The 24,435-nt window shown below is 45.0% G+C and overlaps 1 protein-coding gene across 4 annotated transcripts in view; it reads left to right on the forward strand.

The window, feature by feature from the left end:
- LOC125461130 (serine/threonine-protein kinase 38-like) overlaps positions 1 to 24,435 on the forward strand; it is a 77,381-nt gene that overhangs the window by 34,848 nt on the left and 18,098 nt on the right. For 2 of the 4 annotated variants that reach the window (XM_048549557.2, XM_048549555.2), the window contains exons 2-3: positions 13,880 to 14,019; positions 23,761 to 23,812. In XM_048549557.2, the coding sequence (XP_048405514.1) occupies positions 13,886 to 14,019; positions 23,761 to 23,812 (186 nt within the window). In that variant the 5' untranslated portion in view covers positions 13,880 to 13,885. Of the gene's footprint in view, positions 1 to 2,184; positions 2,517 to 13,879; positions 14,020 to 22,684; positions 23,071 to 23,760; positions 23,813 to 24,435 lie in introns of those variants that run through there. The other 2 variants (XM_048549556.2, XM_048549558.2) reach the window with 2 other exon arrangements.

A 24,435-nucleotide genomic window follows, 5' to 3' on the forward strand; every position in this document is an offset into this window, starting at 1 on the left:
GGCCTGTTAAGAGCTAACTACATTTCTGTGAATTTGGAGTCATGTGAAATGAAGCAAATGGGTCTTTAGTCCTGGTCATTGAGACTAGCTTTTAAGTCCAAGTGTTGCCAGTGCTGTGGTGGTGTTTGAAACTATCGACACAGGACAAGCCTGGGTCCCCAGATTACTGTCATAACCACTCTGCCATCATCTTTCCTATGTGGCATCTCATTGTTTTTATTGCGTTGGTGGCTTGGGCTGTTTTTTTCTTTTTTCCTAATGTCTCATTGTTCATCCTTCCTTCCAGGGATCAACTGATTTTTCTGGAATCTTTCTGTGTATTATTTGGCAGCCATGTTTCTGGCGTCAAAACAGTGACAATGCTTCACTGACAGTGAAGCATTTGAGCTTGCACAGATTCTGTAAGGCGCTGGTGTAAATACAATTTTCACATCAGGATTTTAACTAGAGTTTTGTAGTTCTAGTAATCTTAGTTAAGTTGCTGTTAATAGAACAGGTACAGACAAAGCGCTGCTGCCTGAGAATACTTCACACCCTGAGTTTCACATCCTTTCTGATTGCTTGGATTATTTTTAAATTGGAGAACTTTTAAAATGACAAAGCTAAATGCCTTTCATTACTTAAGAAGATAAATGGTGTCTGCCTTCTGACGATTCAATGAGAAGGGTTAATATCTTTGGAATAGGAATCCAGAGAACATGAATTCCAAACCAATCCCAGCAGTTTGGGAGTTTGAGTTTAATAGACAGTTTCCAGTCTGTGGGGGTGGGTGTCATTCAGTCCATTGTGTCGGTGCTGGCTCTCTGTACAGCAACACTGTCAGTCCCATTCCCCTATTCTATCCTACGCAATGTCCTCTTGAACTAATTGATTGTCTCTACGTCCTCTGCTTTCACAGGCTGAGAGTCCCAGCTCATTATCAGCCATGGCATAAAACAAATTTCCTCACATTCCGCCCTACAGATCTTTGGAATCTCAAATCTGTGCACTCTTGTCTTTTTAGCATCACCTGGGGAACAGCCTTCTATGTCTACCTTCTTGTTTTCTCATACATCTCCCATCAGATCTCCCGTTAACCCTTTTATGAACGATTGATCACAACTCTTTCAACCTGAGCTACGGCTCAAGTCTCTCTCATCCCTGGAACTGTTCTAGGAAATCTCCTCCATGCCCCCTCGAGGACCGTCGCCTTCTCCCTGAAGTGTGGTGTCCAGAAATCTGGCTGAGAGAAACTGGTGTCATTAAGACTATAACAAACAGGAATAGGCCACTGAGCCTGCTCCACCCTACAATAGGATCATGACTGATCCGACATTCCTCACATTCACTTTCCAGCCCTTTCCCCTTGAAGCCCGGAATGATCCAGAATCGAACTGTCTCGGCCTTAAATATACAGAAGGACTCTGCCTCATCCCCACATCCCCCTGTGGCTTGGAGTTTGGAAGATTCTTCACCCTCTGAGAAGAAATTCTCCTCCTCTCAGTCTTTAAAATAGCTCTCCTTTATTCTGGGACTATGCCATCTGGTCCTAGACTCTCCCATGAATGGAAGCATCCTCCCACATTTTACTCTGTCAAACCCCTTAAGAATCCAATACGTTGCTCACTCTGCTAAACTCCAGTGAGTAGAGAGCCAAACCATATCACATTGGCTCGTAAAACATTCCCTTCATCCCAGGGATTCTCCTAGCAAACCGATCCTGAACTGCCTGTAATGAAATATGTGTTTTTAAAAAAAAGAACCGAAACTGCTCACAGTTCTCCAAAGTGGTCACACAAACACCTTGTCCAGTTGTAGTAAGACTTCCCTATGCTTGTACTCCAGCTACCTTGAAATAAGGGCCAACATGCCATTAGCCTTTCTGATTACCTGCTGCACCTGTGTGCTGGCTTTGTGTTTCCTGTACAAGTAACACCCCAAGTTCCTTCTGTGTTATAGCTTCCTGCAGTTTTTTTTTTCCATTTTTAAATATTATTTTGTTCTCCCTTCCAAAATGAACAACTTCACATTTTTTCAATAAAAACCAAAAGAACTGCAGATGCTGTAAATCAAACAGACAGAAGTTGCTGGAAAAGCTCAGCAGGTCTGGCAGCATCTGTGAAGAAAAAAAAACGAGTTAATGTTTCTGAGGAAGGGTCACTGGACCCGATAATTTATTTTAACTGAGCTTTGTTTTCTTTACAGATGCTGCCAGACCTGCAGAACTTTTCCAGCGACTTCTGTTTTTGTTCCTAACTTCAACGTTTTCCCCGTACTGAGTGTGGCCTGAAGCCGTTGGTTTGGTGTAACAATTACAGATCCTATTTTCATGAGAAGGAAAGCTGTCATTGCCCCTGTGTGCTTTCCACATGATTGTGGCACATGCCAGTTTGAAGTGGCTGGTTGTTTCAATAGGGGATGGGCAGAAGATGCCAACCACGCCCATAACCTGAGAGAACAGAGCCATAAAGTAACGCGGGTCAGATCTCCCTGCTGTTACAGTCGAGCCAACCAGAGGCACTCGTGTTATCGACAAGGTGATTGATGATAAACTGACTCAGTGTTTGTCTAATGCATATCCTGTACAAGCAGACCATGACCTCACTGTGACCTCGTGTGGTGTTTGATGGCATTAGTGGAGCACTTCCTGGCAATCTCTTGGCACAGGTGCTGGGACTAGTCTCCGGGCTCCCTCTCCTTGCACATTTCACAGCTGCTCTAGCCTCGGTTCCCTCCTTCAGACCATTTATGGCATTATCCCAGGGCAGGCGCCTTGTTGCCAAAGATCGTGCTGTTTTTGAGGAGGAGGAGTATCAATCATTCCTTTCTTGGTTTAATGACTTTCGTACTGACTCTCAGTGGCTTACCTACTCTTCTGTAATCTTGCCGGTTTCAAAAGAAATTTGGACAGGCGTGTGACTTGCACAACTACAGAGATAGTGGGGATGGGATGATGGGACTGCAGTATGGAGAGCCAGCACAGACGCTGTTGGGCTGAATAGCCTCCTCTGGGCTGTGAATTTATACACTCCTATTCCCAAACTGCTGGGACTGGATTAGAATTCATGTTCTCTGGATTCCTAGTCCAAAGTCTCACTACATTGCAAGAAGGGAGACATCATTTCTACGAAAACTGTGAAACATACTCTGAGATCCCTGTACTCTTTTTTTTTTTTTTTTTTATTATTATACCTTCATGTCATTGGATTCTAAGAGCAGGGAGGTCATGTTGGAGTGGTAAGGACTTTAGTTAGGCCATACCTAGAGCGCTGAGTGCTGTTCTGGTCACCACATGATAGGAAGGATGAGATTGCAATGGAGGGTGGTGTGGAGGAGTCTCTCCAGGATGGTGCCCGGGATGGAGCAGCTTAGCAACGAAGGGAAGCTGGATAAGCTCAGGCTGTTTTCTTTGCAACAGAGAAGCTTGAGTGGGTCCTGATTGAGGTGTATAAGATGGGGAGGGGCACAGAGAGGGTGGGTGGAAAGCAGCTGTCCCCCTTTAGTTCAAAAGTCAGTAACAAGGGGGCATAACCTGAAGGTGAAAGGCACAGGATTTGAGTATTAAAAACTCACCCAGAAACTGCTGGGGATCTGGAATGCCTGGGAGGGTAGTTGAGGGTGGGAAACTTCACAACTTCTTTTAAAAAGTACCTAGATGAGCCCTTGAAATGCTACAACATTCAGGGCTATGGGTGAATGCTGGAAGGTGGGACTATTGCAGATTTAGAATAGTTGTTTGTTGAGCAAACTCAATGGGCTGAAGGGCCTCTTCTGTACTGAATGATTTCTGTGTGGGCATCACAGGCTGGGCTAGAATTTCTTGCCCTTGAGAAGGTGGCATTGAGCTGTCAATCCGAAACACTGCAGTGGGTGCGCTGTAGGAGCATCTACAATGCTATTAGGGAGTTCCAGAATGGACCCAAAGCCAGGAAAGGACCACTGGTACGGGAGGCCAAGTTAAAACAGTGTGTGACTTGGGAATTTGCAGATGGTGGTGCCCCACTGCATTTGCTTTCCTGTTCTGGCCGGTAGGGTCACAAGTTTGGAAGGTGCTGCCTAAGGAGCCTTGATGAATTTCTGCAGTGCATCCTGTATTTGGTACACACCATATTGTTAGTGTGGTAGAAGGAGTGAATGTTTGTGGATGTAGTGCCAAGTCAAATAGGCTGCTTTGTCCTGGATGGTGTCAAGCTTGTGTTGTTGGAGCTGCACTCATCCAGGCAAGTGGGGAGTATTCCATCCCACTCCTGACTTGTGCCTTGTGGATGACGTTCAGGCTTTGAGGAGTCAGGAGGTGAGCTACTCACTGCAGTACTCCCAGCTTCTGGCCTGCTCTTGTAGCCACTGTTTGTCTCCAGAACCATACACACCTGAAGTTTCTTGCAGTATTTTACAATGTTAAAGGTGTTTATATAAATACAAGATTTTGTTGTTGTTTAAAGTAGAGTTCTGGCTGTTTATGGTTGGTAAGTTTAAAAGCAATGGGACTGAAGGTGGAGGGGTCAACATCAGAAGAATGTTGAGGAGAGATTTTGTTACACGGTAAGTCATTGTGATCTGCAACGTGAACGTTGCCTGCAAGGACAGTGGATACCGATTCAACAGGAGCTTTGAGACGTGAAGTGAGTAAATAATTAGAGACTCAAAATTGCTAGGGTAAAGGAGAGAGCAGTGGAGTGGGACAAGGATGGCACGGTGGCTCTGGTTAGCGCTGCTGCCTCACCGCACCAGGGACCTGCGTTCAATCCCAGCCTCAGGCCACTGTGTGGAATTTGCATGTTTACCCTGCGTCTGCTGGGTTTCCTCCCACAGTCCGAAGATGTGCAGGCTAGGTGGGTTAGCCGTGGGAAATGGAGTTACAGAAAAGGCTGGGGGATGGGTCTGGCAGGGATGTTCATCTGAGATGCAGTATGGACTTATTGAGCTGAAGAGCCTGTTTCCACATTGTGGGGATTCCATGAAGTGCAACTTTGTCAGAGCTGGCATAGACATGATGGGTCAGATCATGGTGATTTCTGTGCTTCAGAGCACTTTTGTGAATTGTTTGGCTGTTTTAAATGTTGCCCTTCCATTTGTGAGGCGGGGAGGGAAGGGACATGGGTAGATCAGGGATAATTTTTCAATCATTATTTAGATAACAGTAAAGAGCATCAGTTAGTAAGCTATGCTATGGTTTTACTGGCAGACTGTAATGATATAATACACCACACGGCCTGTGCACTTTCCACAACATAATCACCGGTTAATGTCACACACAGGCTGAAGGCTGGAATGCACTGGTACAGAGGGTGATGGAAGCTGGAAGAATGTCACGTTTGACACCCAGGCCACAGGCAGGGAGCAAGCAGGGCAGTGGAGTTGGTTTTGGATTGAAGAGGAAGCACTGTCACAATTGGCATTTGGTGTAAACCCCTCTGTTACAGGATGGATCTGCATCAATAACTTGTAGAGGGCTTTTAAGTAATGAGGCTTCTGTAGGTGCTTCACAGAAACCATGGCTAATGTGTGACACTGAGTCCCACGAGGAGATATTAGGGCAGTTATCCAACAATTGATCAAAAAAATGATTTTGAGTGTCTTAATGATGAAAAGGGTGATTTGAGAGGCAGAGAACAATAGGGAGGGAATTCCAGACCTTTGAGACCTGAGCAACAGAAGGTGCAGCTATTGATGGTGGAGCAATTAAAATTGGGGGGTGTTCGAGAGTTGTAATTGCAAACGCTACCATAAACAGTCAGTGACTCCTGCTCGAACTAGACAACTGTAATTCATGGCTGTCGGGGCAATGGGAATTGCACTGAAACTTCCCAATCTTCAATACTGCAGCAAAGGTGTCCATTCAGCCTTTTGTACCTGTACTAGCTCACTGTGAAATAGCTGCTCAGTCAATCTCACCCTCCCCTGCCCTTTCACCATTGCCTAGCCAAATTCAAATCTCATTTAAGTATTTATCCAGTTCCCTTCTGGATTGATGTTTCCACCGGCCACTCGAGCTGCCTGGTCACATTCCCTTCAGGTTTTAGCTAAGGCAGATGGCTTGAATCTTTCCAGCTTTGACCGAGCTTGTATTCCCTTGAATACCAAAGATTTAGGGAAGGGCTGTCTTGTGGTGCAGTAGTAGTATCCCTACCACTGAGCTTGGAGGCCTGGGTTCACGTTCCCACCTGCTGCAGAGATGTCCCATAAGCGGCCTGTTTGGGGATGTTAGGAAAGATTAAGGGGTGATCTGATTTTTGTGAATCTGATCAAGAGTCAGTAGCTGGCCCGAGAAACGACAGGTTGTGGGGTAATAGATATAAAACCAAAGCCAGGTCATGTCAGGTGTCTCTGCCCTGGGCATGCGAATTTGGAACTTTCTTCTTGTACATGCTGAGCCTGCAGCATGACAGCTAATTTTCAAACTGACATTAATAGATTTTGCAAGGATCAAGGATCATTGAATTGTGCATGAAGCCAGAGGGGCTGAATGGCCTCTTCCTATTTCTAAAGGTGGATTACATTAGAGTGAGCATGAACCTTAGTCGTCTTCTGCCCTACTTATGAATTAAATTGGCAAGTATTTTATGCGAAGACTAATTTCAGATAATTTAAATTTCATTTATTTGACTTCATCTATTTAGGATGAAACCCATAAAAAAAATCTCCATATAATTTATAGAGAACATTAAAATGCACAAACTGTTGATGATTTGAGTTGGGAAGTTGGAATTGTTTAGCATCAAAGGCCATTCAGCCCAGTGCACCTGTGATGGTTTTTTGTGAATTCCTATGTTTGTGACAGACTGTGTTGTGTAATGATTGAATGTCGGGAATGAAGTTGGTGTTAGGATAGGTGACTGAAAGCTTGGCCAAAGAGCAGCTTTTAAACAGCTGTGCGAAGGAGAGAGGACGTGGTTGCTGGAGTTCCAGGGCTTAGGACCAAGTGGCATATTGGTTAGTGTTCCTGCCTCAATGCCAGATGCTTTGACACCATGACCACTGCAGGGATCACTGGCCATGTTTTGTGAACCTGAACAAACTGGTTCGTGATCACTGGGCAGATCTTTCTAACCTGGGTGGCACTAAGTCTCCTGGTGCCAAACAACTTCCTCTCTCAGCCACTCTCCATTCTGACTTGGAAATATATTGCTGCTCCTTCACTGTCATTGGTCAAAATCCTGGAATTCCCTCCCTGAGGGCATTGTGGATCTATCTACAGCACACGGCTTGCAGTGGTTCAAGAAGTCAGCTCGACACCACATTCTCAAGGGCAGGTAGTGATGTGTAATAAACGCTGGCCCAGCTAGCAATGTTCATGTCTCATGAGTGAATTATTTAAAAAAAAAACACCAAAAGATTGAGTTAGTGATCAGCAATGTCCTCTTGGGCTATGGTACCTGGCTGGGAAGAGAAATGGAGCTGAGCTGTCCTTCACTTTGCAGTGCAGGACCATTCTGTATGGCTGGGATGTTAGTTTGGATGCCTGTGGCCTTCAGTTGTATCACTGGAGTGCCTGTCCCCAGACTCGTTGCCGTGTCCAAGGCAGTCTGCCAGCACTGTAACAATTTGTAGATACATGACCCAGAGGAAAGTGTTCCTAATGCTTCAGTTGAGAGGCAAAAGTCCAGTCCCACAGTCTAAGATTAGCTGAACCGTTCTGGACTGCCAGAGATTTCACTATAACTCCTTTAAATAGAAAGGCTGCCTGATGGAGTTGGGCTGAGGTGGGGGTGGGGCAAAGTGGTGCTGCTAACTCGCTCCAAGTTAGCGTTCCTATCAGGTCTGGGAGAAATGACAGAATCCGGTTCACTCCTGTGTCCATACCTCACTTTGTTCTGTCAACGTATAAAGTGAGAAATAACAGAAGATGTAGGAGCAGAAGTAGGCCATTCAGCCCATTGAGTCTGTTCTGCCATTTAATGAAATTGTGGTTGATCTGATAATCCTTAACCCTGCCTTATTGCCTCTTCCCCACATTGCTTGATTTCCTTTTGTGATTTTTAAAATCCGTGTCTATCTCATCCCCAAACAATAGGTTATGTTGGACATGATCCTGCAATTTCCTCAAATAGTGAAGGATAAGAGGTGACTTGATAGAGGTGTACGAAATGTTCAGAGGTATAGATTGTGGACTTTTTCCTCGGGTGGAGGTAGCTACTACGAGGGGACATCATTTTAAAATGAGTGGAGGTAGATAATAGGGGAGACACCAGAGGTAGGTTCTTTACTCGGAGTGGCCGGGGTGTGGAATGCATTGCTGGAGAGGGTAGTGGAGTCGGCCTCATTAGGAGCATTTAAGCGGCTATTAGGTAGGCATATGGATGATAGTGTAAGGTAGGGGTGGAGGTTAGATAGAGTTCGGATTAGGGTAGAAGTTTGGCATAACATTTTTGGGCCGAAGGGCCTGTGCTGTACTGTTCTATGCTCTATGTATAATCACTCTGTCCTGTTAATGATTAGAAATCTGTCTCTCTCAACCTTGAATGTTCCCATTGGCTCTGCCTTAACCTCCAGTGGCAAAGAATTCCACAGATTCTGTGCTCCGAGAGAAGAAATTCCTCTGTCTCTTTGTAAACGGGTGACCCTGATTCTGAGATTCTACCCGAGACTCTCCCACAGGTGTGATCTTTCATGAGTGTATTTGAGAAAAGCATGAGATTGGTTCACAGTTCCTCTGTTCGAGGGTTCAGTCTAAAGTTCCATCCATGTGTCAATTGTGCGAAGAAACATCAGCCACTGTGCCAGTCTGAGAGTCTTGCTCATCATTGCCCCATGAGGTGCATTTTTATTTCCCTGTCCTTCTGTATTTCATCCCTTTCAGAGAGGTTTAGCATTTAATTTGACCAACACCTCCTTTCTCCCCTCAAACAAAAATGTTAGTCGCCATTGTGTCAATCTCACAGTAACCCGTTTGATCAAACGACACCATCTTCACAAACTTTGCTGTTGATTGATCGATCGGCTTCCAGTCTGCCTGGTGCTCCTTTAAGAATGAAGAATGTGGCAATATTTCACTTTGGGTGAGGCCTACACTCTCTTTAACAACCAAATAATGGAATACTGATCGGACGGTATTGTCTTGGAGCTGGGTGGTGTTTCCTTGGTTGGGGTGGTGAGAGCTCCAGAGGCCAAAACTATCGTCTGTGTTTTTTTTCCCCTTTTTAAAGGGTTGAAGTCACTTAAAATACCGTGCCAATTTTTTAAAAGTTTCTGCTGTCTTTAGTCCTGTCTCTCTCCCACCCACACTAAGTTTCTGGCCTGTGGCCTGATGTTGCTGCTTTCTGTGACCCTCCTCCCCCCCCTCCCCCCCCCCCCCCTCTCCTCTTGTGGGAGGGCTGTGATAATGGGAACAGCAGAATCCAAGATAATAAAATGTGAGACTGGATGAACACAGCAGGCTCAGGAGCACAAAAGCTTATGTGGGCTGAGCTGGGAATCTGGCAGGATGGGGGCATGGACCAGCAAAGAGAGTTGGCACTCCCACATTCGTGGCAGACTAATGCGTGTTGTAGCTGTTTGTTTTGTATCAATCATGGGAAGCGGGCATTGCTGACTGGACCAACATTTATTGCCTGTCCCTAGTTGCCCCTTGAAGGTGGTGAGCTGCAGTCCACCTTGGAGTAGAGTATTGCTGCTCCTGTCACGGTCTTTTTGAGGTGCATCACACTCTCTCTAAGGTAATGTTGACTGAGGGGATAAATATTGGCTAAGACCCCTACCCGCTTCCTGCTGGGAAATATCCCCTGCATCTCTTCAAAGTAATGCCACAGGAACTTTTAACATCCCCCTGAGAGGTTAGTGGGGCCTCCGTTTTATGTTTATATTCCTGACAGTGCAAATTAGTGCCTCTGAAGTGCAGCTTGAACATAGAACATAGAAAAGTACAGCACAGTACAGGCCCTTTGGCCCACGATGTTGTGCCGTGGATTAATCCTAATCCTAAAATAACCTAACCTACATTCCCCTCAATTCGCTGCTGTCCATGTGCCTGTCCAGCAGTCGCTTAAATGTCACTAATGACTCCGCTTCCACACCTACCACTGGCAAACTATTCCAACCGTTCACAACTCTCTGGGTGAAGAACCTCCCCCTGATGTCTCCTCTATACCTTCCTCGTAAAACCTTAAAACTATGACCCCTCGTGGCAGTCAGTCCTGCCCTGGAGAAAAGTCTCTGGCTATTGACTCTATCCATGCCTCTCATTACCTTGTACACCTCGATCAGGTCACCTCTCTTCCTCCTTCTCTCCAGAGAGAAAAGTCCGAGCTCAGTCAACCTCTCCTCATAAGGCAAGCCCTCCAATCCAGGCAGCGTCCTGGTAAACCTCCTTTGCACCCTCTCCAAAGCCTCCACATCTTTCCTATAATAGGGCGACCAGAACTGGACGCAGTATTCCAAGTGTGGTCTCACCAGGGTTTTGTAGAGCTGCAGCATAACCTTGCGGCTCTTAAACGCGATCCCCCTGTTAATGAAAGCTTGAATCTTAATCCTTCTGACTGCAGGGGCAAGAATAGACCTAACTAAGGAAGAGGTTGAGATAGCACAGTGTGGAGCTGGGGGAGCACAGCGGGCCAGGCAGCATCAGAGGATCAGGAAAGTAGATGTTGCTTCTTTGCAAGAAGCCTGCATTTTTAAAATCACAGTACCAAGGGTGTAGAATCAGAGCATCCCTACAGTGTGGAAAGAGGCCATTTGACCTATCAAATCTGCACTGATCCTCAGAGCATCCCACACAGAGCGAGCCCCCCAACAACTCCATAATGGCTTCAACCCTGCACTTTCCCCATGGCCAACCCACTGTAATTCCCACATCTTTGGACTGTGGGAAGACACTGGTGTCCCTGGAGGAAACCCACGCAGACACCGGGGGGGGTGGGGGTGGAGAATGGTGACTGTCAGTGTGGACTTTGCACAGAAGATGGAATTGAACCCGGGTCCCCAACCACGGAGTCACCCTGCTGCCTTAACTGCATTCACTTCATCAGGCAACTTATCACAGTAGTTACTGTACTCGGTAAAGGTGACTCGCAGAGCTAGGAGGGATTAAGTTAATGAACTAACCTGGTAACCCTGGAAAATAGCCTTATGGGGAGACTAGCACCACAACATACGGTTGATCTGCAGCAAAGAGCCAGTGCAGCATAAAGTCTGTCTGCACTGACTTAGTCACAGCACCTGGTTGGTTAGCTCAGTTGGCTAAACTGTAGTTTAGATTGTCAACGATGCAACTTCAGCCTCTAACCTGGCTGTACTGGATTGTGGAGGGGTGATCGTTCCTGTGTGTTTGATGGTAGAATGGTGCTGTTCACATTTATAGAACCACTTGCCTGTTCTGGGACAATGTCCAGCAGTTGCAGTGTAGAAACACTTGTATATACCACAGCAGAAAGCACATACAAAACTGTAGGTTCATCGCTGTGAAAATCTTTCAGTCTATCCTAAGCATGTATAGGGTGTTATGTAAATACACAATCCTTAACAAATTAAGGAGCTGTGTACTAGCCTGCAAAATATACATATTGTGCCTAGATCAATCTATCTTCACCTGCAAAATTTAATCTGAAGGCATCTGTTTCCTGTTTTTTTTTTAAAGTTGCCTGGAGGCTTCAGTTGTAATCTAGTTTTGTTTTGTTGTAATCTAGTACAGCAAACCAGAGTGAGTTTTTCATTTGGGTGTGTTATGTTCTTGCTCGAGGAAAAGGAAAGTGGCAGAATTAAGGCCATTGCCACAGTTCTGTCAAAGAATGGAGTTCTGAGTTGTCTTTTTGGGGGAGGCAAAAAAATACCATGCCCAATTCTACCGGGATATGGGGAAACCAACTGTTCATCCACAACACCTTTCTTTTACAATTGATAGATCGTCAACCCAAATGTTATATGGACTGCCCTGCTCTGCGTCCATATCCTGACTTCCTGAGATATTCCTGCTAAAATTACCAGGAATTAAATAGACATTGGGTGTGAGTCAGGGCAGAACGCTTGGAGTTTAGAAAGTTGCAGGTTCAAGGCCCATCCTGTAATATTTGGGTGCCTTTGGAAATAGCCCCGCAGGATCTTTTGTGATGAGAACATAGAACAGTACAGCACGGTTCAGGCCGTTTGGCCCACAATGTCGTGCCGAACTTTTACCCTAATTCTAAGGTCTGTCTAACCTCCACCCTACCTTACTATCATCCAATAGCCACTTAAATGCCCCTAATGAGGTCGACTCCACTCCCCTCTCCAGCAATACATTCCATGTCCTGACCACTCTCTGAATAATGAACCTGCCTCTATCTCCCCGATATCTACCTCCACTCACTTTAAAACTATGTCCCCTCGTAATAGCTGCCTCCACCCTAAGAAAAAGTCTCTGGCTGTCCACGCTATCTATACCTCTGATCATTTTGTACACTTCTATCAAATCACCTCTCCTCCTTCGTCGTTCTAACGAGAAAAACCCTAGCTCTCTCAACCTTTCCTCGTAAGACCTTCCCTCCATTCCAGGCAACATCCTGGTAAATCTCCTCTGCACCTTTTCTAATGCTTCCCCATCTTTCCTGTAATGAGGTGGCCAGAACTGGACTCAATACTCCAGATAACGAAGTATGTGCCTGGATGAACACAGCAGGCCAAGCAGCATCTCAGGAGCACAAAAGCTGACGTTTCGGGCCTAGACCCTTCAGCCAGATGTGGCTGAACCAGGCTTTTGTATAGCTGGAGCATAACTGCACAGCGCTCAAACTCAATCCCTCTATTGATGAAAGACAACACCTTGTGACTCTGCAGTTTCATGTCACATGCGGATTTTAAGACAAGTTAATGGCAAAGTAAAGAATTCATTAGCAGTCCCTTTCTTTTGGTTTTGTTTCATATAACACAAGTGCACACAAGCTGGAAATCTTGAAGAGAGAACTGAAACTGATGGAAACACTCTCGGGCAGTAGTAACAGAGAAGGAAATTGTAACATTTTGGCTCCGATTCAGTTACAGAAGGAAAAATGTTGCAGATTATTTAGTTTTTAGATTTTTCATTGTTCTGACAGAATCAGTCTTTAAAAATCTGAGCACAATTCTCTATATCTGCGATGGTGCTCTTGATTCTGAAGCTTTTATTTTTTAAAAGAAGTAATTTTTAATAAAACTTCTTTGGCACTTGCATCCAAATCGATTTGGGACAGTAGTCAAGATGTGATTTGTAATAAGCTTTTTGAAGTTCACTGCTTGTGTAGCTCACTGTGTGACGTTATCAACAATCAGGTTTTATTAATTAAACCAAGTCAGTAGATGCTTTAGGAATAACAGTTATCAAATCTTCCAAAGCCAGACCTTTGATTTGTTTTGTATGTAATCACAGGGTGTGCCAAAATAGCTCCTTTGTTGAGAATTATGTCTGTTCGTCACGGCCAGTCTCTGTTGGCTAAGATCCTGCAAACAGTGAAAGGATATAGCCATCTTCTGCCCCTAACCCACAGATTTACCAGAGGAATTCCCTACTGTTCAGACAATGATGAGATCATCAGCCTCCAACTTTTGGGTTTGTTAGACCCGCAGCATCTCCACCAGCGAGATTAAATGTAGAATATCCATTGAAGCCTCAGTTAGGGGCATCTACTCAGTAGAGGTGACGTTGATTTTTGGATCAGCAGTGATTTTTGTTGAATGGAGGAGGAGGCTTGACAGGCCGAGTGGCCTATTCTTTATTCTTATCAGTGAATTAGAAGGTACAAACATGAGAATGTTCTCTGAGCTAGATCTGAGAGTATGATTTCTATCTCCAGCTTGTGGTCTAAACAACTTGTGTGAAGCAGAAGCCTGTTGCATCTTTGGTTAATTCTTGTCTGTCTCCTTTTTTCAGTTGCATGCCTGTAATAAACCGATCTGTTCTCCTTGAGCACTTTCTCTGCTTGATAGTGTTTTTCTCCACTCTCTCTTCTGGCAGGTTACCATGGCAATGATTGGAGACTCCACGGCATCTTTTGCAATGAGTAATCACACAAGGGAGAGAGTAACCGTGGCTAAACTGACACTGGAAAATTTCTACAGTAACCTGATTGCACAGCACGAAGAGAGAGAAATGAGGTAACTTTTTAATCTCTGGGTGTTTGTTTGGATCCTCACTCCTGTTCTGCCAGGTAGCTACTAACCTGCACTGTTTCTAATTTTCATTATTCTTTTTCTTGGGGTCTGGACAGCGCCAACATTTGGTGCCAGCTGTCCTTTTTCCCTGGAACTGCTCAGCTCTCCAGATGACTTTTTACTGACTGAAATGGCACCAGCAAGCCAAAAGGCAGAGTGCAGTGAGCCTGGACTACGTTCACTAGGTGTTTTTTTTTTTTAAAAAAGGCAGAATTCCTCCCTTTTAACAAATCAGACAGGATTTTACAACAAAATCATAGCATTGTTACGTTGCGGAAGGAGGCCATTCGGCCTATCGTGCTAGTTCTATTACCTGACTGCCAATCTCCCCTCCTTTTTTCCCCTCCATTCCCATGGCAACATTTCGATCTGAATAATCATGTAGTGCCCATTTTGAATGGCTCTATTGAACCTGCCTCCATCACACCTCCAGGCCTTGCATTCCTGTATGAGTGTTTGTTGTTTTTCTCTTCTAGTGCCACCCTTGCTTCATTTGCAATGCACTTTAAGTCTATGCCTTCCCCATTTTTGTGTTTTTTTTAATGAGCAGGAACAGTCTCTCCTTACTTACGCTATCCAGCCTGCTCATGATGTTGAAAATCTCTATTGTCTTTCCTGTTGGTGACCTTCTCTGTAAGAGTCCCAATTTCTTCAACCTATCCACATCACCAATGTTTCTCATTCCTGGACGCACTCTTGTAACTAAAATTCAATAATAGTTTCATCTGGGAACAGGAGTAGATCATCTTCAGCCCTCGAGCCTGTTCCACTATTCAATGAGATCATGGCTGATCTGTGGCCTATCTACATAGGTCCTACTTTTGGCCCATATCCCTTAGATTTTTGTTAAGCAAAAGGTATTATCTAAATCAGAATTAAAATTTAACAACTGATCCAGCATCCGCTGCCATTTATGGAAGAGTTGAAAACCTGTCCCTCCCTCTATGTATTTTTACATACCTAACATCTCTCCTGAATTGTCTAATTCCCTAGTTCACCATTATCAAGGCTAGCTTTCGATTCCTGATTTGTTAATTCAGTGTTGTTTCCACTGGTTGCTGAGGTGGGACTCAAACTGTCATCCCCAGACCATTATTAGTCCAGGAACATTATCACTTGCCCTCTCTCCATGTGACCCTTTTTTTGTTTTTTTATTTGTTGAATTTGCATTATTCCTGTTGATACACTTTACCAAACAAGGATTGGATCTTGCGGGCTGCATCACACCATTTTTTTTGGATGGAGAAATTTCTAGATGGCCAATGGCCTTAGTGTAAAAACTGCTTCCCGTGATCACTCTTAAACACAACAATTTATACAACAGGCAGAAAGCTGCTGACCAGTTTGCAAGTCAACCCTGATTGGCCGACACGTTGCTATGTAGAAAACTCTCCTGTTCCGTAAATTGTTCTGATTGTATGACAAGCGGGAGATGGTGAAAATTTTAAATATTCACAACAACATAACACTGCAGGGAAGACAGGTACTGATTGGTTTACAGATTTTTGCAGTAACATTATTATCGTGATTGCAATTTGCTATTCTTGCGTTTGGTCCTGATGAGTACAAGACCAAAACCTTCGACCACAGGCCTCCCGCCTGCCATGTACTTTCAACTGTTTTACCATTTTAATGCGCTCTGTTCTATTTTATTGTCCATTCTGTAGTTTGTAATATCTTGATGTCCCCACCATTGCCGTTGCTCCCATTCTTGCAATCGCATTGCCATCATAATAATCATCACCATTACTGTGATCACTATTGTCACCGTCACCACTGCTTCTGCCAGCACAGTGTGTGGCTTTGTGCAATGGACATATGGAGCAGGCCAATGCCATTGGCAGGTAAATTTTAAGGCCGGTGGCTGAAGTTGAATGAGCCGATTTTAGCCTGGTGATGCCTCAGCGAATGTCTCTCCGCAGGAGTCGGGCCTCAGACACGTGCAGAAACTCGTTGTCCTGCGCTACCCAACTCCACTCCAAGCTGAGAAGCTGGTTCCAGTTTGCGACAAGACAGTGTGGAGCTGGAGGAACACGCCTGGTGCACAGCCTCTACCTCATAACAGGAAGTGGTCATTCAGCCCCTTAAACCTGCTCCACCATTTGGATGGGTCAGCACTTAAAATTCTTTTTGTCCAAGTATATATTTTTTAAAAATTAATCCACAAGCTGTGGGCAGCATTTCTTGCCCATCCCTACTTGCCATTGGGAAGGTGGCAGTGAACTACCTTCTTGACCCCCTGCAGTCCATGTAGGGTAGGGGCACCCACAATGCTCTTGGGATGCAAGGCCTGGATTTTGACCCAGTGACACTCGCTCCATAATGTTTCATCTCTTTACCTAACAAAACAAAATGGAACTCCAAACTTCGGCACTGATTCCAACTGGAGCTACAGCTTTCCACTATCCTTCCTGACTTCCTTTCTGGAAGGCCTAATGCTCATTTTATGCCTCCTTGTTCTTGATATTTTCTCCACCAGACAGAATGATTTCTTCTATGCAATCGTCCTAATAGCTGTAGAGTGGTATTCCACCAATTGGAAAGAGGGGGAACACTTAAAGACCCTCCCAACCACCAACTTGCCTTCCCCCACAGGAGGGGTCAGCTAGTGGTGCAGTTGTAATGTCACCATTTGTAATCCAGACCCCTAGGTTAACATTCTGGGGATGTGAGTTCAAATCTCATTCTCTCCCCGCCTGCCCTCTTTCCACCCCCCCCCCCCCCCCCCCGCCAAAAAGCCAGTCTAATAATAACAATTATTGAATGCAGTTTTAAAAAACCCTCCGCTTCATTAATGTCCTTTTTAAGGAAGAAAATCTGTCACCTGCCATTTAAGGAGAAGCGATGGCCTAGTGGTATCCTTGCTGGACTGTTAATCCAGGGACGCAGATAATGTTCTGGGAGCCTGGGTTCGAATTCCGCCACAGCAGATGGTGGCGTTTGAATTCAATAAAATATCTGGAATTAAGAATCTAACAATGACGAACTGTGAATCTGTTATCCATTGTCGGGATAAACCCATCTGGTTCGCCAATGTCTCCTGGTGAAGGACACTGCCATCTTTACCTGGTCTGGCTTTCAAAACAGTGTGCCTGACTCTTAGCTGTCCTCTGGGCAATTGGGGATGGGCAGTAAATGCTGCCGAGCCAGTGACATCTGACTCCCCCCCCCCCCCCGTGAACGAATTTTGAAAAACCCTTGTGACTCCAGACTCTCAGTATTGTGGCTAATTCTTAGCTGCCCTGAGGGTAGTTAGGGATGGGCAATAAATGCTGGCCTAGCCAGTGACACCCCTTCTCCTTACATCCCCATATTCTGTGAATGAATATTCGAAAAAGTGTGTTGCTGGAGAGTATATAGCTGTGATCTCAGCAACGAGAGCTCAGGGTGGTTGAAGATGCTTTCCCAGTGGCTGGGATGTGACTGTTTCAGTAGGGCTGAATCCCAGCGTTCCGGGAGATTTATGCTCCTCCAGTTTTCTAGATAAGCCGGATATCGATAGCCTGAAGCCACTGGGACTTGGGTTGCCCAGATATCAAGTTACCATTGTGTTTGATATCTTCATTTGGTTCAGTAATTAGCTCCCTGTCCTCTCTTTCCCCTCTGCCCTTATTTCATCGAGTTTTGGGTTTATGTGCCCAGTGGTGCCTTGGGCAGAAACTCTTGTGTTGGCTCTCCCTGGGCAGCACTGAGAGAGAGCTGCTCCCTCAGGAGGGTGATCGCTTTGTGATGAGACATTAAATCGAGACCCTGTAGATGTTGTAGATCTCATTGCGTCACATCAAGTCCTGGGAAGTCTTTCTGAACCACTTTGATCAATATTTGTCCCTTTGCCAAAGACAGATTATCTGGTCATGTGTCAACATTGAGGGAATCTTGCTGTGCACAACATGTCTTCCTACAGAACTGACTGAACCTGACAAGCCTGTCAAGTTGATTTGCTTGTGCAGTATTTTAGGATGTCCTACTTCAGTGGAACTCTTCCTCCTCTCCTTTTTTTCCCCTTTTTTATTTTGTTCCTTTGCACACTTCCTCGCTCCGTCTTTGTACTTCACTACAGTCTTTCACTTCCCTATGAATACGCTGTGTTTGGATATTCTCAAGTTCTTTTAAGTGGGTGGATCTCAAACAGTTAGTTAGTATCGAGGGGTGTGTGTGCCCCTATCTAATTGCCTGTGGTTTGGCTCGTTTTGAGGAACAGGAAGATGAATGTACCCGTGGGAGCAGATGTTGGGGAGTGGTCTCTAGCCTGAGGTTTTTAGTTGATGTTAATGACGGTTTGAGGTTTCGAGTGTGTCTTTACTTGGTAAACAGCCAGCACTACTGAGGTACAAGTGCCACTTCCATCTAGTCCAACGCAGTTTTACTGTCGACAAGGCACAAGCCAGGAGTGTGATGGGATATTCCCCACTTAGCTGGATGAGTGCAACCCCAAACACACTCCAGAAGCTTGACACCGTCCAAGACAAAGCAGCCGCTTGATTGGCACCACATCCACAAACATCACACTCCCTCCACCACCGACGCTCAGTAGCAGCAGTGTGTACTATCTCCAAGATGCACTGCAGAAATTCACCAAAGATCCTCAGGCAGCACCCTCCAAACCCACGATCACTTCCATCTTGAAGGACAAGGGCAGCAGATACATGGGAACACCACCCCTGCAAGTTCCCCTCCGAGCCACCCATCATCCTGACTTGGAAATATATCGCCGTTCCTTCACTGTCGCTGTGTCAAAATCCTGGAGTTCCCCATTTTTAGTTTACCTAATAGCCACATTCTGGAGGGGAGTTCAAGATGGCCATTTACTGCTGGCCCAGCCAGGGATCCCCACATCTCACTAATCAAGTATTTGGAACCACTGCATACCTAATGTGTCCAGCCTGTCCCTATCCTCAGGACCCCCTGCTGTTACACAGTCTCCTTGTAGACACTGTGAAAGCTGGAATCAAACCTAAAGAATTCCAAAGGAGAGAAGATTCTAGCCTGTGCAAATGACTGGTTTGTTGCATGAGAAACCAAACTCTGAAATGAAAATGGGGTAAAGAGTACTCATGTGGTGACTGAGGGAAGAGAGACACAATTGATTGGTTTGGCTAATGACCTTCCAGAGAACTGGAGAACATTAAATGCTCTGAAGGGTCTAGGCCTGAAACGTCAGCTTTTGTGCTCCTAAGATGCTACTTGGCCTGCTGTGTTCATCCAGCTCCACACTTTATCTTGGAGAACATTAAAAATGTTTTAAACACATTCAGGGACAGGGGCCTCGTAGAGAACAAATGGAGCATGTGTATGAATGGGGTGGGGTGGGGGCGAGGAAGAAGTTTAAAAGCTAAAAGGGCATGAGGACTCCAAGTTGCAGTTTTACACTCAAACTGTTACCTTTGTCTGTTGTCTGCCACTCTTATCCACTGTGAGCCTGGTAGCTCAAGATGTCAAACTTACCTCACCAGGCAAGTTGGTTATTGGCAAGGTGCCTGTGCATTTAAACAGCATTGTTAGTATTTGGGATGATTAATCAAACAATGCTATTCAAGGCTGGCTGTGTAACTGTCCCTAACAATGTTGTGGGTTCATATCCCCCTTTTGGGAATTTGAACTCTCAGCCCAGGCTGACCCTTCACTGCCACACTGAGCAAGTGCTGTGCTCTTGGATGTACCTCCTGTCAGGAGAGACATTAAACTGTGCACCACAGTACAGGCAGTTCCACTATATAGCATGTGTTTCTCCAACACACGTTTGCTATTGGTGTAGGACCTGCACACTCCCTGTATTGCTATGGCAAGATTCCAGTCCCAAATGGTGTGGCTATTGTGTTTCTTTTTTCTCTCAACCCAAAATTGCATGAGAACGGAAGTACCGTGCTGTAGCACAACTGACTGTGGTTTGGAGGGAGTAAACTCCAAAGTTCTGGAATTCTGTCCCATAAGCCTCTTCCACTTCCACTTTTCTCTAGCAGATTTGCCTCATTTAAGATGTGTTGAGGCTCTTTTGACCAAGTCGCTATCTTCCTCATTGTCACCTCATGTCGTTCACTGTCTTTTTTTTGCTGTTTTTGTCTTCTGAATGATGTTGGGTGTGGCAGCTTAGTATATTTGATCTTTCATAGATGATAGGAATGGGACTACGCCATTTAGCCCCTCAAGGCTGCTTTGCCTTTCAATATAATTGTGGCTGATCACCCAGCTCAATACTCTAATCCCACCCTTCCTCAATACCCTTTTAGCCACAAGGGTCACCACCTTCTGGTGAAGCCAGTTCCCCTTATCTCACTCCAAAAAGATATCCCCCTTTATCGCTGAACTAAACTATGACCCCTGATTCTGGACTCCACCATGGTTAGGAATGCCCTTCCTATGTTTACCCTGTCCAGTTCAGATTGAATTTTACAGGTTAAAGATTCCCACTTCATTCTTCTAAACTCCAGTGACTACAGCCCTAACTGATCCAAGTCTCTCTTCTTACGTCTGTCCAGCCATCCTAGAAATCCATCTGATAAACCTTTTGTTGTACTCTCTCCATCGCCATAACATCTATCCTCCGATAAGGAGACTAAAACTGCACACCACGCTCTTGAGTGTGGGCTCCCCAGAGCCCTGTGTAACTGTGCTAAGACATGTTTGTTCCTGTACTCGAAAGTTCATTCCTAGAATCTGTCACTGCTTTTCCCAATTCTAACCTTTCTTTTAAAACAAAACTCATTTAATTCATGCTGTGATTAATGGTTTTCTTTTTCCTTACCAGCTCTTAGGAATGTTTGAGCAGATGCTTGTGACTGTTGTCCTTTGAACGGAGTGGCCATTTCTCGGTCATTTCGGAGGGTAGTCTATCTACAGCACAAAGAAGCCATCTCATCACCACTTTCTCAATGGGTAACTAGAGATGGGCAATAAATGCTGGTCCAGCCAGCCACACCCATGTCCTATTAGTGAATAAATAATTAAAACAAAAAAGTTGAGTCAACTACATTGCTGTGGGTCTGGAGTCATGTAGGCCAGGCTAGCTAAGAGGATGGCAGATTTTTCTTCCTGAAGGGTATTAATGAAATTGACTTAGTTGTTTCATGGTCACTATCGCTGATTAGCTTTTATATTCAGATAAATTAATTGAATTTAAATTCTTCCAATGGCTGTGGTGGGATTTGAACCCATGGTGCAAGAACATTTTTAGAATCTTAGAATCGTCGAATCCCTACAGTGTCAAGGCAGACCATGTGGCGCATCGATCCTCCAATTGGCATCCTGCCTAGACCCAACCCCTGCGACCCCGCATTTCCCAAAGGCTAATCGACCTGAACTGCACATCTGTGGACGCAATGGGCAATTTAGCATGGCCAACCCACACAAACTGTACACCTGAGCAATGGGAGGTAACTGGAATACACAGATTAAACCCAGGCAGGCACCTGAGGCTGGAATCAAACCCAGGTCCCTGGTGCTGTGAGGCAACGGTGCTCACCACAGAGCCACCGTGCTCCCCATTTGCTTGGGGTTCTGGATTACCTGTCGTGCGACAAAGCCACTGCACCACTTTCTCCCTGAAATACACCACTTCTATCTCTGGGAATGAGCTGCAGCTTGGTATCTTCCTGTTCTCTGATATTCATCCTGATGTGGCCTTTTCTCGCGCTCTCTCGTGCATTCACTGTGCCCCAGTCTGTCTTTGTCATCTTTTTAACCTGTTATGTTTAACAGTTAAATTGTCAATGTTGCTGAGTTCAGTGACTGTTACCATTTTCCACCATGGTGCCATGTTGGAGCTGGTTTGAATTTTGATTTGGGATCACTTAATGACCTCTGGGTGTTTTGCATGGGATTAGTGGAACAGTTTCCACAATGGAATCATTTAGGTATGAACGTCAGGGAGATGGTTCCTGTGACTCCAGACAGCACAGTGTGCTAATTGCTCAATGGGACTGTGAAGGGCTCAGAAGTGTTCCTTGTTTGCGAGTTTTGAGAAGGTTTGTAGCTCAGGTTGAGGTTCTGGATGCGAGTTTGCTCGCTGAGCTGGAAGGTTCGTTTTCAGACGTTTCGTCACCATTCTAGGTAACATCAGTGAGCCTCCGAAGCGCTGGGGTTATGTCCTGCTTTCTATTTATCTGGTTAGGTTTCCTTGGGTTGGTGATGTCATTTCCTGCATTGATGTTGATGAAAAAGAACAGGAAATGATGTCAATGCAGGAAATGACATCACCAACCCAAGGAAACCTAACCAGATAAATAGAAAGCGGGACATAACACCAGCGCTTCGTCGGAGGCTCACTGATGATGTTACCTAGAATGGTGACGAAACATCTGAAAATGATCCTTGTTCAAACAAACAATGTGGGAGATATCAGCATGTCTTAGATTTGAAAGAATCTGAGCACTTGTGTCCGTCTAAACCTTAGCCTCATGGTTGCTGGCTGCTCGTAGCTTCTGGTTTGGTGATACCTTGATTTAATTTTACAACTTGCGTCTTGCATTTGAATTCCCTTCAAAGTTTTGCACCTCCCCAAATTCAACTGTTCTGGGGGGGGAAAAATGTAAAAACTAGTCTAAAGGTGACCGTGTAACCATTGTCGATTGTCGAAAAAACCCACCTAGTTCACTTTTTTGCCGCTTTTTAGGGAAGAAAATTCTGCCATCCTTACCTGGTCGGGCCGACATGAGATTCCAGATCCACAGTAATATGGTTGACTGACCTGTAATTCCACATGGGCAATAAATGCTGGCTCAGCCAGCAACACATCACATGAAGGAATATTGGGAAGAATTCCAGCCTGTTCATTCTGTACACTGTGAACAGCTTTGTCTTCAGTTGCCATCTGGAACCAAGGTCAGGAATTTCCTCTCTCGGTCCCTCCACCTGTCCTCGCCTGTTTTTAACATCCGCCTCGCTCCCATCATCTAACATCTCCTCATGTGGCATGGTCACCAATGTTGATTTGATTACGCTGCTGTGATCCTCTTTGGAAGATATTGCTACGCTGAAGAATCCATCTACAACAAAAGAGTAAGCCATCTGGCCCATCTTCCTTTGTATTCTTCACACTGAAATGCGCATTTTCCTGCTGTGGGTAGGCGTGCAGTGCCCTATAGAGGGAGTCCACGAGCCGTGTTTCTGTCTTCAATAATTATAAAACTGCCTGGCTTCATGTCTTTACAATTTGTGGCTTTGTTCTATTACATAAACTGTTCATAAATACAGTGAATAATTGGAGGTTAGATGTACGTATCCCCATGGATACGACTCGTGTTATCCTACCTGTTAGTGGACAGTACCCGCAAATGATCCCTACTCTGTTTCTTGCCACTTGGCCATTTGCTAAATGATTGGTGCATCTCTCTCCGTCTCCGAAATTTGGAATAAAGGACTGTCAGTACTTCAGTACAAAACCTCAAGCCTGACCTCTATGTGGGACTGGGGGAGTGCCGCACTGTCTCCAGAGTTGTCCTCTGGATGATGCTTAAAGCCAGTCCACATTGTTCATAATCCTTGGTCTGTGGTAGTGCTAATCTCAGACTCTTTTATTTCCCCTTCCCAGTACTAGCTGATAAACCCATTCTCAAATCGGGCAGAGATCACAGCTACGTTCTGGATCACTCGTTCCACAGCCTCCTGAACTGCTACCCCTCACACTTGACTTTCCAAAATCAATTTGTTCTCGTGATTAATGAGATATCTATCTTGTTTCTCTTCCAGGCAAGTACAATTGGAAAAAGCCATGGAGCAGGAGGGATTAGCCGATGAAGATGTAAGTCCTTCCTCAACGAGCTGATGGCTTTGCCAGTAATTCTAACTGGTTTTGTAACTACTGTAAATTTCCATCATCACCTCTCAGGACAGATGGCGTTTAATATTGGCCTTGATGTCAATTAACAACTTCCTCTACAAGAAAAGCTGTAAAAATAGCTTTAAATTGTAGTGTTGTATACTGTTGAGTCTTCATGGGGCAATCTTAAAAATATGCCGAAGACTTTAATTAAATTGTGTATTTCCTGATTTCTAAATCCCAAAATGTTTTAAAGCCTGTGAAATAATGTCAATGTGCAGTCTGTTGTAATTGCTGGAAACATAGTAGCCAAATATGCAAGCTCCCAGAATGATGAGAGAATCTATTTTTAATGAGGGATAAACATTGACCAGGGCACGAGGGAGAACTGCTATGCTTTTATTCAAAATAATGGCTGTGGAATCTTTCAGATCCACCAGAGGTGACGGGTAGGATCCCGGCTTCGCTCTGTTTAATTGGCACCCCATCTACCTCCGCCTGCACGGATTCTCAGTAGTAGCAGTGTACCAACTGTAAGATGTCCTGCAGCAACTCATCAAAACTCCTTTTCAACACCTTCCAAACCCACCTTCTGTCTAGAAGGA

The sequence above is a fragment of the Stegostoma tigrinum genome, chromosome 18 (genome assembly GCF_030684315.1).
Source record: "Stegostoma tigrinum isolate sSteTig4 chromosome 18, sSteTig4.hap1, whole genome shotgun sequence".
In the NCBI taxonomy this organism is placed as follows: domain Eukaryota; kingdom Metazoa; phylum Chordata; class Chondrichthyes; order Orectolobiformes; family Stegostomatidae; genus Stegostoma; species Stegostoma tigrinum.